Below are 14,920 nucleotides of genomic sequence, written 5' to 3' on the forward strand. Positions count from 1 at the left end.
ACACACTCCCAGTGTCAGACATAGGGTGAAGCTCCCTCTACACTGTCCCATCACACTCTCCCGGGGTCAGACACAGGGTGAAACTACCTCTACACCGTCCCATCACACACTCCTGGAGTCAGGTACAGAGTGAAACTCCCTCCACACCGTCCCATCACACACTCCCGGGGTCAGACACAGAGTGAAGCTCCCTCTACACCGTCCCATCACACACTCCCGGGGTCAGACACAGAGTGAAGCTCCCTGTACACTGTCCTATCACACACTCCCGGGGTCAGACACAGAGTGAAACTCCCTGTACACTGTCCTATCACACACTCCCGGGGTCAGACACAGAGTGAAGTTCCCTCTACACCATCCCATCACACACTCCCGGGGTCAGACACAGAGTGAAGCTCCCTCTACATTGTCCCATCACACACTCCCGGGGTCAGACACAGAGTGAAACTCCCTCTACATTGTCCCATCACACACTCCCGGGGTCAGACACAGAGTGAAGCTCCCCCTACACTGTCCCATCACACACTCCCGGAGTCAGACACAGAGTGAAGCTCCCTCTACACCGTCCCATCACACACTCCCAGTGTCAGACATAGAGTGAAGCTCCCTCTACACCGTCCCATCACACACTCCCAGTGTCAGGCACAGAGTGAAGCTCCCTCTACACCGTCCCATCACACACTCCCGGGGTCAGACACAGAGTGAAACTCCCTCCACACTGTCCCATCACACACTCCCGGGGTCAGACACAGAGTGAAACTCCCTCTACACTGTCCCATCACACACTCCCGGGGTCAGACACAGGGTGAAACTCTCTCTACACCGTCCCATCACACACTCCCAGTGTCAGGCACAGAGTGAAGCTCCCTCCACACTGTCCCATCACATACTCCTGGGGTCAGACACAGAGTGAATCTCCCTCTACACCGTCCCATCACACACTCCCAGGGTCAGACACAGAGTGAAACTCCCTCTACACTGTGCCATCACACACTCCCGGGGTCAGACACAGAGTGAAGCTCCCTCCACACTGTCCCATCACACACTCCCGGGGTCAGACACAGAGTGAATCTCCCTCTACACTGTCCCATCACACACTCCCAGTGTCAGACATAGAGTGAAGCTCCCTCTACACTGTCCCATCACACACTCCCAGTGTCAGACATAGAGTGAAGCTCCCTCTACACTGTCCCATCACACACTCCCGGGGTCAGACACAGGGTGAAACTCCCCCTACACTGTCCCATCACACACTCCCGGAGTCAGACACAGAGTGAAACTCCCTCCACACTGTCCCATCACACACTCCTGGGGTCAGACACAGAGTGAAGCTCCCTGTACACTGTCCTATCACACACTCCCGGGGTCAGACACAGAGTGAAACTCCCTGTACACTGTCCTATCACACACTCCCGGGGTCAGACACAGAGTGAAGTTCCCTCTACACCGTCCCATCACACACTCCCGCGGTCAGACACAGAGTGAAGCTCCCTCTACACTGTCCCATCACACACTCCCGGGGTCAGACACAGAGTGAAACTCCCTCCACACCGTCCCATCACACTCTCCCGGGGTCAGACACAGAGTGAAGCTCCCTCTACACCATCCTATCACACACTCCCGCGGTCAGACACAGGGTGAAGCTCCCTCTACACTGTCCCATCACACACTCCCGGGGTCAGACACAGAGTGAAACTCCCTCTACACCGTCCCATCACACACTCCCAGGGTCAGACACAGAGTGAAGCTCCCTCCACACTGTCCCATCACACACTCCCGGGGTCAGACACAGAGTGAAGCTCCCTCTACACCATCCCATCACACACTCCCAGGGTCAGGCACAGAGCGAAGCTCCCTCTACACCATCCCATCACACACTCCCGGTGTCAGACACAGAGTGAAGCTCCCTCTACATTGTCCCATCACACACTCCCGGGGTCAGACACAGAGTGAAACTCCCTCCACACTGTCCCATCACACACTCCCGGGGTCAGACACAGAGTGAAACTCCCTCTACACTGTCCCATCACACACTCCCGGAGTCAGACACAGGGTGAAACTCCCTCTACACCGTCCCATCACACACTCCCAGTGTCAGGCACAGAGTGAAGCTCCCTCTACACTGTCCCATCACACACTCCCGGGGTCAGACACAGAGTGAATCTCCCTCTACACCGTCCCATCACACACTCCCAGGGTCAGACACAGAGTGAAACTCCCTCTACACTGTGCCATCACACACTCCCGGGGTCAGACACAGAGTGAAGCTCCCTCCACACTGTCCCATCACACACTCCCGGGGTCAGACACAGAGTGAATCTCCCTCTACACTGTCCCATCACACACTCCCAGTGTCAGACATAGAGTGAAGCTCCCTCTACACTGTCCCATCACACACTCCCAGTGTCAGACATAGAGTGAAGCTCCCTCTACACTGTCCCATCACACACTCCCGGGGTCAGACACAGGGTGAAACTCCCCCTACACTGTCCCATCACACACTCCCGGAGTCAGACACAGAGTGAAACTCCCTCCACACTGTCCCATCACACACTCCTGGGGTCAGACATAGAGTGAAGCTCCCTCTACACCGTCCTATCACACACTCCCGGGGTCAGACACAGAGTGAAGCTCCCTGTACACTGTCCTATCACACACTCCCGGGGTCAGACACAGAGTGAAACTCCCTGTACACTGTCCTATCACACACTCCCGGGGTCAGACACAGAGTGAAGTTCCCTCTACACCGTCCCATCACACACTCCCGCGGTCAGACACAGAGTGAAGCTCCCTCTACACTGTCCCATCACACACACCCGGGGTCAGACACAGAGTGAAGTTCCCTCTACACCGTCCCATCACACACTCCCGCGGTCAGACACAGAGTGAAACTCCCTCTACACTGTCCCATCACACACTCCCAGTGTCAGACATAGAGTGAAGCTCCCTCTACACTGTCCCATCACACTCTCCCGGGGTCAGACACAGGGTGAAACTCCCTCTACACCGTCCCATCACACACTCCTGGAGTCAGACACAGAGTGAAGCTCCCTGTACACTGTCCTATCACACACTCCCGGGGTCAGACACAGAGTGAAGCTCTCTCTACACTGTCCCATCACACACTCCCGGGGTCAGACACAGAGTGAAGCTCCCTGTACACTGTCCTATCACACACTCCCGGGGTCAGACACAGAGTGAAGCTCCCTCTACACTGTCCCATCACACACTCCCGGGGTCAGACACAGAGTGAAGCTCCCTCTGCACCGTCCCATCACACACTCCCGGGGTCAGACACAGAGTGAAGTTCCCTCTACACCGTCCCATCACACACTCCCGCGGTCAGACACAGAGTGAAACTCCCTCTACACTGTCCCATCACACACTCCCAGTGTCAGACATAGAGTGAAGCTCCCTCTACACTGTCCCATCACACTCTCCCGGGGTCAGACACAGGGTGAAACTCCCTCTACACCGTCCCATCACACACTCCTGGAGTCAGGTACAGAGTGAAACTCCCTCCACACCGTCCCATCACACACTCCCGGGGTCAGACACAGAGTGAAACTCCCTCTACACTGTCCCATCACACACTCCCGGGGTCAGACACAGAGTGAAGCTCCCTCTGCACCGTCCCATCACACACTCCCGGGGTCAGACACAGAGTGAGACTCCCTCTACACCGTCCCATCACACACTCCCGGGGTCAGACACAGAGTGAAACTCCCTCTACACCGTCCCATCACACACTCCCGGGGTCAGACACAGAGTGAAACTCCCTCTACACTGTCCCATCACGCACTCCCGGGGTCAGACACAGAGTGAAACTCCCTCCACACTGTCCCATCACATACTCACAGGGTCAGACACAGAGTGAAGCTCCCTCTACACTGTCCCATCACACACTCCCGGAGTCAGACACAGAGTGAAGCTCCCTCTACACTGTTCCATCACACACTCCCGGGGTCAGGTACAGAGTGAGACTCCCTCTACACCGTCCCATCACACACTCCCGGGGTCAGACACAGAGTGAAACTCCCTCTACACTGTCCCATCACACACTCCCGGGGTCATACACAGAGTGAGACTCCCTCTACACTGTCCCATCACACACTCCCGGGGTCAGACACAGAGTGAAACTCCCTCTACACTGTCCCATCACGCACTCCCGGGGTCATACACAGAGTGAAATTCTCTCTACACTGTCCCATCACACACTCCCAGGGTCAGACACAGAGTGAGACTCCCTCTACACTGTCCCATCACACACTCCCGGGATCAGACACAGAGTGAAACTCCCTCTACACTGTCCCATCAGACACTCCCGGGGTCAGACACAGAGTGAAACTCCCTCTACACCGTCCCATCACACAGTCCCGGGGTCAGACACAGAGTGAAGCTCCCTCCACACCGTCCCATCACACACTCCCGGGGTCAGACACAGAGTGAAACTCCCTCTACACTGTCCCATCACACACTCCCGGGGTCAGACACAGAGTGAAACTCCCTCTACACTGTCCCATCAGACACTCCCGTGGTCAGGTACAGAGTGAAACTCCCTCTACACTGTCCCATCACACACTACTGGGGTCAGACACAGAGTGAAACTCCCTCTACACTGTCCCATCACACACTCCCGGGGTCAGACACAGAGTGAAGCTCCCTCTACACCGTCCCATCACACACTCCTGGGGTCAGACACAGAGTGAAACTCCCTCTACACTGTCCCATCACACACTCCCGGGGTCAGACACAGAGTGAAGCTCCCTCTACACTGTCCCATCACACACTCCCGGGGTCAGACACAGAGTGAAGCTCCCTCTACACTGTCCCATCACACACTCCCGGGGTCAGACACAGAGTGAGACTCCCTCTACACTGTCCCATCACACACTCCCGGGGTCAGACACAGAGTGAGACTCCCTCTACACTGTCCCATCACACACTCCCGGGGTCAGACACAGAGTGAAGCTCCCTCTGCACTGTCCCATCACACACTCCCGGGGTCAGACACAGAGTGAGACTCCCTCTACACTGTCCCATCACACACTCCCGGGGTCAGACACAGAGTGAGACTCCCTCTACACTGTCCCATCACACACTCCCGGGGTCAGACACAGAGTGAGACTCCCTCCACACTGTCCCATCACACACTCCCGGGGTCAGACACAGAGTGAAGCTCCCTCTACACTGTCCCATCACACACTCCCGGGGTCAGACACAGAGTGAAGCTCCCTCTACACTGTCCCATCACACACTCCCGGGGTCAGACACAGAGTGAGACTCCCTCTACACTGTCCCATCACACACTCCCGGGGTCAGACACAGAGTGAGACTCCCTCTACACTGTCCCATCACACACTCCCGGGGTCAGACACAGAGTGAAGCTCCCTCTACACTGTCCCATCACACACTCCCGGGGTCAGACACAGAGTGAGACTCCCTCTACACTGTCCCATCACACACTCCCGGGGTCAGACACAGAGTGAGACTCCCTCTACACTGTCCCATCACACACTCCCGGGGTCAGACACAGAGTGAGACTCCCTCCACACTGTCCCATCACACACTCCCGGGGTCAGACACAGAGTGAAGCTCCCTCTACACTGTCCCATCACACACTCCCGGGGTCAGACACAGAGTGAAGCTCCCTCTACACTGTCCCATCACACACTCCCGGGGTCAGACACAGAGTGAAGCTCCCTCTACACAGTCCCATCACACACTCCCGGGGTCAGACACAGAGTGAGACTGCACCAAAAGGAATCATACAAGACAGAGCTGAGGTCCCACCAGGAATGGAACCCATCCCCAGGGATGGTTGGCTAGCAGGGAGGGGTGGGGAACCGGACTCACCACGAGAAGGTTGGAGAGCCTGGGATTCCAGCGTTGGAGAAGAGCCCAGCAAATAACTGCTGAATTATTCTGCGGAAAGAGGAAGAGTGAGGCAGAGGCAGACAACCCATTCAGGAACACGCGAAATCTTCCATGGAGAGCACTCTGACATGTTACGTCACTGCCTAGCATGGGGGCGGGGAGGCTACTGCACAGGACTGAGTGAAGCTACAGGAAGTTGTTAGTCAGCTGCTTGGTATCCAGGACGTCTTCAAGGAGCAGTGCCTGAGGGAGGCGGCTTCCATCGTTAAGCATCCCCATCACCCAGGCCATGCCCTCTTCCCATTGTTACCATCAGGACAGAGGCACAGAAACACTCAGCCATTCAGGAACAGCTTCTTCCTCTCTGCCATCCGATTTATAAACTGACACTGAACCCGCCGATGTTACCTCACTTTTTTAATATCATTTCTGTTTTGCGTTATTTTAAACTTAACTATTTAATATACATAAATATACTTACTGTAATTGATTTACTTATTTATTTCTGCTGCAAAGTTAACAAGATTTAATTCATGCGCCAGTGATATTAAACCTGATCGATTCTGATTTCATTACAGCGTCTCTGGGAGATGTAGGAGGACTGATATTAAACCTGACCGATTCTGATTTCATTAGAGCGTCTCTGGGCTCAGCTCCGGGAGACAGAGAAAGGACTGATATTAAACCTGACCGATTCTGATTTCATTACAGCGTCTCTGGGAGATGTAGGAGGACTGATATTAAACCTGACCGATTCTGATTTCATTAGAGCATCTCTGGGCTCAGCTCCGGGAGACAGAGAAAGGACTGATATTAAACCTGACCGATTCTGATTTCATTAGAGCGTCTCTGGGAGACTGAGGAAGGACTGAACAGTGATATTAAACCTGACTGATTCTGATTTCATTACAGCGTCTCTGGGATCAGCTCCGGGAGACAGAGAAAGGACTGATATTAAACCTGACCGATTCTGATTTCATTAGAGCGTCTCTGGGAGACGGAAGAAGGACTGAACAGTGATATTAAACCTGACTGATTCTGATTTCATTAGAGCGTCTCTGGGAGACGGAAGAAGGACTGAACAGTGATATTAAACCTGACTGATTCTGATTTCATTACAGCGTCTCTGGGCTCGGCTCCGGGAGACAGAGGGACAACTGAGCAGCCATGTCACAGAACAGCGGCAGACGGCGCAGACTCCTACCTACCCCTCGATGGCCGGAGACCTCTCAGGCCGGGAGGAGGCCCTGGACCGATACCTCCTGGCCACGGGTAACCTGGCATGCCGGCCAGGACCCCAGACATCACTCTGCTGCCCACCCCGGTCCAGTCCCCCGCCATCGTGTTCCAGCGAAGCGCCGCCACGCAGCGGCCTCCCATCCACCAGCAGGAACGTCTGGTCCAGGTTCAGGAAAGTTCGATCCCACAGCTGCAAGGCAGGGAGAACAGAGATTAGGGAGGGAGAGAGGCATGTGAATCCGGGAATCCAGCCAGGATGATGGACAACCCACAGATGGGGGAGGGGGAGACGACTCACAGGTGGGTGAGGGGGGAATGGGGGGGGAGGACAACTCACAGATGGATGGGGGACAAGGGGGAGGGGGAGACGACTCACAGATTTGTGGGAGGATGAGGGGAAGACAACCCGCAAGTGGGTGGGGGGACATGGGTGAGAAGATGATGACTCACAGACGGGTGGGCGGATGAGGGGGAGACAACTCACAGACGGGTGGGGGGGAAACGAGTCACAGATGGGCAGGGGAAGAGGGGGAGACGACTCACAGATTTGTGGGGGGATGAGGGGGAGACGACCCGCAAGTGGGTGGGGGTCATGGGTGAGAAGATAATGACTCACAGACGGGTGGGCGGATGAGGGGGAGGGGGAGACAACTCACAGACGGGACAGGGACGGTGGGGGGAACTGACCTCTGCAAACTGTGTGGCTGAATCTTCGTCCAATCCATTCGTCCTGCCATCCAGGAAACTGTGGATACATGGCTGGGTTAATCAGTGCCTGGGCTGCAGGAGCTTACCGATCTGCCCCCGCGGGGACATTCCACCCCACCCGTCCCCCAGGGACACTATCCCCACCAGAACTGGGCTCCAGGAATGGGGTGGGTTGTGTGTAGGGGAGACGAGGGATGGGGAGGGCAGCACCCCGTCACCTTTGTGTGTGAGGTGGGGCAGCTTGACCCGACAACCCCTGAGAGGGATGGCGCTGATTTGCAGATTGTTCCCTACGTCTGGAATTAACGTAACTACAGCAGAACTCCCGATCATCGGAACCCACGGTGCGATGCATCACCAAACTGCCGGTTCCTGCAAGCCAAGCCTGGTGTCACTGGTAAGCTCCGCATCTATACTTGGCAGCGTAGAGGTGAGTGTAACACTATTGCAGTGTCAGCAACCCAGGTTCATTTCCCACCGCTGTCTTAAGGAGTACGTTCACCCTGTGATTCTCCCACAGTCCACAAGAATAATGGGTGACACGGGCTGGAAACTAGGCTGTAAGGGAGGGAAGGCGGTGGCAAGCCTTCTTGTAGTGGAGACTGCTGTGCATTCTCTGTTCTTGTAGAGCTGCCAATGGCACCTGTAGGGAGTATAGGATTGAGAGGGTGAGAGGAACCTGCAGGGGACCCGAGACTGGAGATCGGGACCCAGCCACTGTTCAAACAAGCATCTCCCGCTCGTCTGTCCCTCCCCAACCCAAGGGGTCTGAAGGAAGGTCTTCCTCCCCTACATCCCCCCGCTGCTGGGATGGATGCAGCACCCACCTGGACTGATCGGTGACTTCCTCGATGAAGCCTGATTCACACTGGGGGCATGTGTATTCCTGCAAGGGAAGAGAAGGCAGGATCAGCACTGGATTAGATCCCGGCACAGGGCAGGAGAGGTGCCAGACGTCAGACTGGTGAGAGGCCGAGGGAGAGAGACAGGGGGGACAATGGAGCGGGGGGAGCAAAAGGGAAAGGAGGAGAGGAATTGAGGGGCCAGATGGGATGGAGAAGGGAATTTGGAGGAGTGGATGGGGAGGGGAAAGGGGGGCAGGAGAGCTGAGAGGGGGAAGGGGAAAAGGTGTGCAGAGGGAGTGGAGGGATTGGGGGGGGTGTAAGGGAACAAATGGGCCAAGGGAGGGGAGAGGTAGGGAGTGGAGGGGGCGATGGGGAGCGGAGCGGGCGACAGGGAGTGGAGAGGCGGGGGAGTGCAAAGACGAGAGATGGGAACCAGTGTGGGTGATGAGCAGTGGATGGGGTGGAGAATGATAAAGGCATGGTGATGGGGGACTGCGCAGGAGTTTGGGAGGTAGTGGATGTAAGAGAGGGTATGTGCAGATCGGGAGAGAGAAAGGGCCAGGAGTTTGGGAGGTAGTGGATGTAAGAGAGGGTATGTGCAGATCGGGAGAGAGAAAGGGCCAGCAAGAATCACAAGGAGGTATTCACTCAGTCTGATAATCTCCAAAGCACACAACGCCAGACTGGCCAATCTTTCCTCCACTCTCTGAAGCTGCCTGGGGAATCTCTGCTCAACTCTACGTCAAGAACATCGTTCTCACCTGTTGTAATTCCAGATAAACCGGTCTTGCTCTTAGCAATCTGTTCTGTGCCTCAGCAGGGCAAAGGAACTTGATGCAGTTTTGAAAACTACAAGGAGTTTGCCAGGTACATCTGAATCCCGCCTGTGGTATTCGAGACACACTCACACCGAACAGGGCTCCAGTGATTAGCGCCTTCTGTTTGGGGGTCGAAGGCAGAGCCATCCACACTCAATGCCAGTTTAGCGTCATCCAAATGAACATTTTAAATCAGGCAGCATTTGCAGAGAGGAATAAACTTCAGCCTGAGACCCCTCATCAGCACTGGTGAAGGATCTTGGCTTAAAACTTTGTGTTTATTCTCTCCATGGATGCTGCCAGACCTGCTGAGTTCCTCCAGCATTTGTATGTGTGTGTCGGATTTCTCACAGCTGCAGAAATTGATCTGCAAGGTTCTGCGTGGTCCGGGTTGCACTAAAGGCAAGTGTCACCTTTGAACTGCAGAGCATGAGGGCCCATTGAAAAACATCTCTACTTCATTAAAGAAATTTGGCAGGATTTCGGCAAGAAATTCAAACCTCAACAATTTTCATTGATGCCCCTATCAGGACATAACAGTGCGCGAGACGGCAGGAAACTGCAGTGTTGTGTTGTGCCGGGTGCATCACAGGAACCAGACTGCCTGCTATGGACCCTGTCTACGCTTCTTGCTGCCTCGGGACAGCAGACAAGATAATCAAACAATCCACTCACCCCACTTTCCCTTCTTCCCTCTCCTCTTGGAAGAAGATACAAAAGCCTGAAAGCCCGTACCACCAAGCTACAGGGCTGCTCCTACCCTGCTGTTTTCAGACTCTTGAACACACCTCTTGTGCAAGAAAAAACCCTCGCTTTCCCAATCTACCCCGTCGTGACCTTTGCACCTTTATTTGCCTGTCTGCTTTGTAATTTCTCTGCAACTGTAACACTTTACCTTGTTAAAACAGGAGACTCTGCAGATGCTGGAAATCCAGAGAAACACACACAAAATACTGGAAGAACTCAGCAGGTCAAGCAGCATCTATGTTTTGGGTCGAGATGAAGGAAATTGGCTGAAAACGTTGACTGTTTATTCCCTTCCTGACCTGCTGAGTTCCTCCAGCAATTTTGCACTGTTTCATGCTGTTATTGTACTAACTCAGTGCACTGTGATGAAATGATCGGTATGGCTGGCATGCAGAATAAAGCATCTCCTGTATCTACAGCAATAATAACCTATTGGAGCATTTATGGCTCTAGATCTGTACTCACTGGAGCTCAGAAGGGGTATCTCATTTAAAGCTATCAAATATTGAAAGGTTTAGACAGAGTGGATGTTTCCTATGGTGGGGCAGTCTAGGACCAGAGGTCACAGCCTCAGGATACAGGAACGTCCAGTTAGAACGGAGATAAAGATTTTCTTTAGCCAGAGGGTGGTGAATCTGTGGAATTCATTGCCACAGACAGCTGTGGAGGCCAAGTCAGTGAGTATATTTAAAGCGGACATTGGTAGGTTCTTGATTAGTCAGGGTGCCAAAGGACAGGGAGAAGGCAGGAGAATGGGGTTGAGAGAGATAATAAATCAGCCTTGACGGAATGGTGGAGCCCAGTCGATGGGCCGAACACGCCAATCACAGAACAATGGCAGTGATGACGTGCAGAGCACAGGAAGGTATCAGGAGAGGCATGTGCTGGTGGAATAGACGGAAAGGATGATTGCGTGACATTATGAGGCAGATGGATTAGCAATGGAGAGAGAGGACCTGAATGAGAGTGGGTGGATTAAATCACTAGAGGTACAGGGTAGAGGGCAGAACTAAGCAAATAAGACTCTCACGGAAAATACGGCAGTATTGGCAGGGAGAGTAACAGAGTGGACAGGGCCTCAACCTAAAGTCTGGTCACACCTCTCCCTATTGAGGCTGCCTCGTAGACCACAAAGGAGCAGAATTAGGCCACTTTGTCCAGTGAGTCTGCCCAACCATTCCATCATGGCCAATTTATTTTCCCCCTCAACCCCATTCACCTGCCTTCTCCCCGTCATATTTGGGGTCCTGGACTAATCAAGAACCTGTCAACCTCTGCTTTAAATATACCCAATGACTTGCCCCCCACAGCCATCTGTGGCAATGAACTCCACAGGTCTGTAATCCTCTGGCTGAAGAAACTACTCTTTATCCCTGTGCTAAAGGGTTGTTCTTATATTCTGAGGCTGTGCCCTCTGGCCCTAGACTCCCCCACCACAGGGCACACCCCCTGCATGTGCACTCTCTCTAGGCCTTTCAATATTCTGTCGCTTTCAAAGAGATTACCCGCACCCCACACTCCCAAAGTTCTTCTAAACTCCAGCGAGAACAAGGCTCAGAGACATCAAGTGCTCCTCTTACATTAACCCTTTCATTCCCGGGAACATTCTCTGGACCCTCTCCAATGCTGGTATATGTTTTCTTGGATAATGGGCCCAAAACTGCTTGTAACACTCCACGTGCAGTCTGACCAATGCGTTTTAAAACCTCAGCACCAGAACAGCGGTGGATTTATTGGGAAGACAGCCAGTACCACAGGAGCTACTGAGCAACATTTATAAAGCTCATCATTACGACGTGTGCTGGTTAGGTCTAGGTCTTCAGTCATCACCATACAAACCAACGTGGTCATTTAAAACCAGCCATAGAAAACAGCACTATTACACAGGAAGTAGTCAAGCAGACAGAGTATTCCCAGTACCCTGAGGAGATTTACACCCCTCATCTAAACAATCTGCCTGTCTGGATCTCACGGATGACAGCGATCTGTTACTCTGAGCTTGCACTGGGGGAGGGAATGAAGGAGGGAGAGAGGGGTTGGTGGGGGAGGGGAAGGAGAGAGGGAGAGAGTGGGGGTGGGAGGGGGAAGAGAGTTTTAAAGGGAAAAACATGTAAAAATAGGTATCACGGGGTCAGGTGTGGTTGACCAAGGCGTGAAACAAATTGTCAGAGGGCACGGTGGCTGTTTGTTCTTGTGATGAAATAGTTACTATTGGAATGCTGATCTCTGTGAAAACCGCTGGGTGAGGCAGGGAAAGAGAGAAGTCTGCTCTTTCATGGCAAAGAGATTTAGATTTAATTTTATTTATTAACCACTTATGTGTTGAAACATAGTGAAACATATCACTTACATTAACAACCAACACAACCTAAGTTAGTGCTGCGGGCAGCCCGCAAGTATCGCCACATATTTCAGCGCCAACAACGTTCAGCACAAGCAGCCGATATACAAGTTACAACAACAAAACTTTCCCCCACCCCACAGCCAGAACCAGGGCCGGCTGCCTCTGCGGAAGGAGGTCGTCTCTCTACAAAGACCCACCATGAGACGGGACATCGTGTCTCTATGGGGAACAATGCCAATGGGAAGGGGTCAGTTTGGTCTCCAGGGGGAAACGGAGGGGACAGGAAACTGTTCTTCATTCCTCCTGTATTTTGCCCAACACCAGGATACTGCCATCCCTCATAACACCCTGGCCCTCACCTCCCATCCAACACTGCTCCACAGCCACCCCTCGCCACCTCAAGACCCCTTCATCGCCACCCACATTGATCTACAACTCCGTCATCTACCCCTAGCCCCACAAACACTCCACGTTCCCGTCAACACACCAAGTTCCTTCCAAACTCCAGTAAAAAACCTCTCCCTCCCCCTCAGACCTTTTCACCCCGACCCTACTATCCTCCCCTCCCTTGAGCCTACCCGCCTCTCCGCTCCCCCTCAGACCCCCCATTGTCCTTCTGCAACCGCCAGACTCCTCTATCTCCACAAAACCATCCTCTCAGACCCCTCTCCTCCCAACAAAACCTCCTTCCCTGCGCCCATTCGCCTCTCCGCACCCCAGACTCACTGTCACTCTCATGAAAATCCCACCCCTGTACCCATTCGCCTCTTCCCTCCCCCATTCTCCCTGCACAAACCCTCCCCCTCTGACACCCCTTTGCCCTAGACCCCACTCTCCCCCAAGAAAATCCCATCCCCTGCACCCACCCGCCTCTCCCCTCCCCTTCAGACCCCATTCTCCCCCCGCACCCACCCGCCTCTCCCCTCCCCTTCAGACCCCATTCTCCCCCCGCACCCATCCGCCTCTCCCCTCCCCCTCAGACCCCATTCTCCCCCCGCACCCATCCGCCTCTCCCCTCCCCCTCAGACCCCATTCTCCCCCCGCACCCACCCGCCTCTCCCCTACCCCTCAGACCCCATTCTCCCCCCGCACCCACCCGCCTCTCCCCTCCCCCTCAGACCCCATTCTCCCCTCGCACCCACCCGCCTCTCCCCTCCCCCTCAGACCCCATTCTCCCCCCGCACCCACCCGCCTCTCCCCTCCCCCTGAGACCCCATTCTCCCCCCGCACCCACCCGCCTCTCCCCTCCCCCTCAGACCCCATTCTCCCCCCGCACCCATCCGCCTCTCCCCTCCCCTTCAGACCCCATTCTCCCCCCGCACCCATCCGCCTCTCCCCTCCCCCTCAGACCCCATTCTCCCCCCGCACCCACCCGCCTCTCCCCTCCCCCTCAGACCCCATTCTCCCCCCGCACCCACCCGCCTCTCCCCTCCCCCTCAGACCCCATTCTCCCCCCGCACCCACCCGCCTCTCCCCTCCCCCTCAGACCCCATTCTCCCCCCGCACCCATCCGCCTCTCCCCTCCCCCTCAGACCCCATTCTCCCCCCGCACCCACCCGCCTCTCCCCTCCCCCTCAGACCCCATTCTCCCCCCGCACCCACCCGCCTCTCCCCTCCCCCTCAGACCCCATTCTCCCCCCGCACCCACCCGTCTCTCCCCTCCCCCTCAGACCCCATTCTCCCCCCGCACCCACCCGCCTCTCCCCTCCCCCTCAGACCCCATTCTCCCCCCGCACCCACCCGTCTCTCCCCTCCCCCTCAGACCCCATTCTCCCCCCGCACCCATCCGCCTCTCCCCTCCCCCTCAGACCCCATTCTCCCCCCGCACCCACCCGCCTCTCCCCTCCCCCTCAGACCCCATTCTCCCCCCGCACCCACCCGTCTCTCCCCTCCCAGATCCCTCAAGCCCTCTGTCGTCCCCAGGACTCCTCAGCCCCAGACTCCCCCACTCTGCCCCATGACCCGAAAACGCCTCCAAACGGCCCAAAGGGAGGGATTTAAATTAAAAAAATATCCAACGCCTAAAATGGCGGCAGTTGAGAGGAGATCCCGCGGACAGACGCCTTCCCCCTTTCCCCGGAGCTGTTGGGACGCGCCAGGCAGCGAGCGGAGGGCGCCGGCTCCCTTACCGGCAGCTTGGGGCAGACCTCGCCCTTGCAGCAGTGACAGAAGAAGCGGAGCGGAGACACGGCCGCAGCCTCCGCCATCTTACCCGCTGACGTCACACTGCTCCCGGCAGCCCCCGGATCCCGCCGGGGAGGGAAGGTGGGGAGCGGCGGGCGTCTGGGCGTGGCGGCGCCATTTCTGTGCGGGGCAGACGGAGAAAAGAAAGAGAAGGACAG

The 14,920-nt window shown here is 55.4% G+C and overlaps 1 protein-coding gene across 2 annotated transcripts in view; it reads right to left on the minus strand.

The window, feature by feature from the left end:
• Positions 1-14,822, minus strand: part of rnf115a (ring finger protein 115a) — a 30,635-nt gene extending 15,813 nt beyond the window's left edge. Inside the window, exons 1-5 of one of the 2 annotated variants that reach the window (XM_072282966.1) lie at positions 14,708-14,822; positions 8,652-8,710; positions 7,804-7,861; positions 7,086-7,306; positions 5,857-5,925 (exon numbers count right to left, since the gene is read on the minus strand). In XM_072282966.1, coding sequence (XP_072139067.1) covers positions 5,857-5,925; positions 7,086-7,306; positions 7,804-7,861; positions 8,652-8,710; positions 14,708-14,785 — 485 coding nt within the window. In that variant the 5' untranslated portion in view covers positions 14,786-14,822. The remainder of the gene's footprint in view (positions 1-5,856; positions 5,926-7,085; positions 7,307-7,803; positions 7,862-8,651; positions 8,711-14,707) is intronic. The other variant, XM_072282968.1, reaches the window with a different exon arrangement.
• Positions 14,823-14,920: the final 98 nt, after the last annotated feature.

Source organism: Mobula birostris, chromosome 2, assembly GCF_030028105.1.
Source record: "Mobula birostris isolate sMobBir1 chromosome 2, sMobBir1.hap1, whole genome shotgun sequence".
NCBI lineage: Eukaryota > Metazoa > Chordata > Chondrichthyes > Myliobatiformes > Myliobatidae > Mobula > Mobula birostris.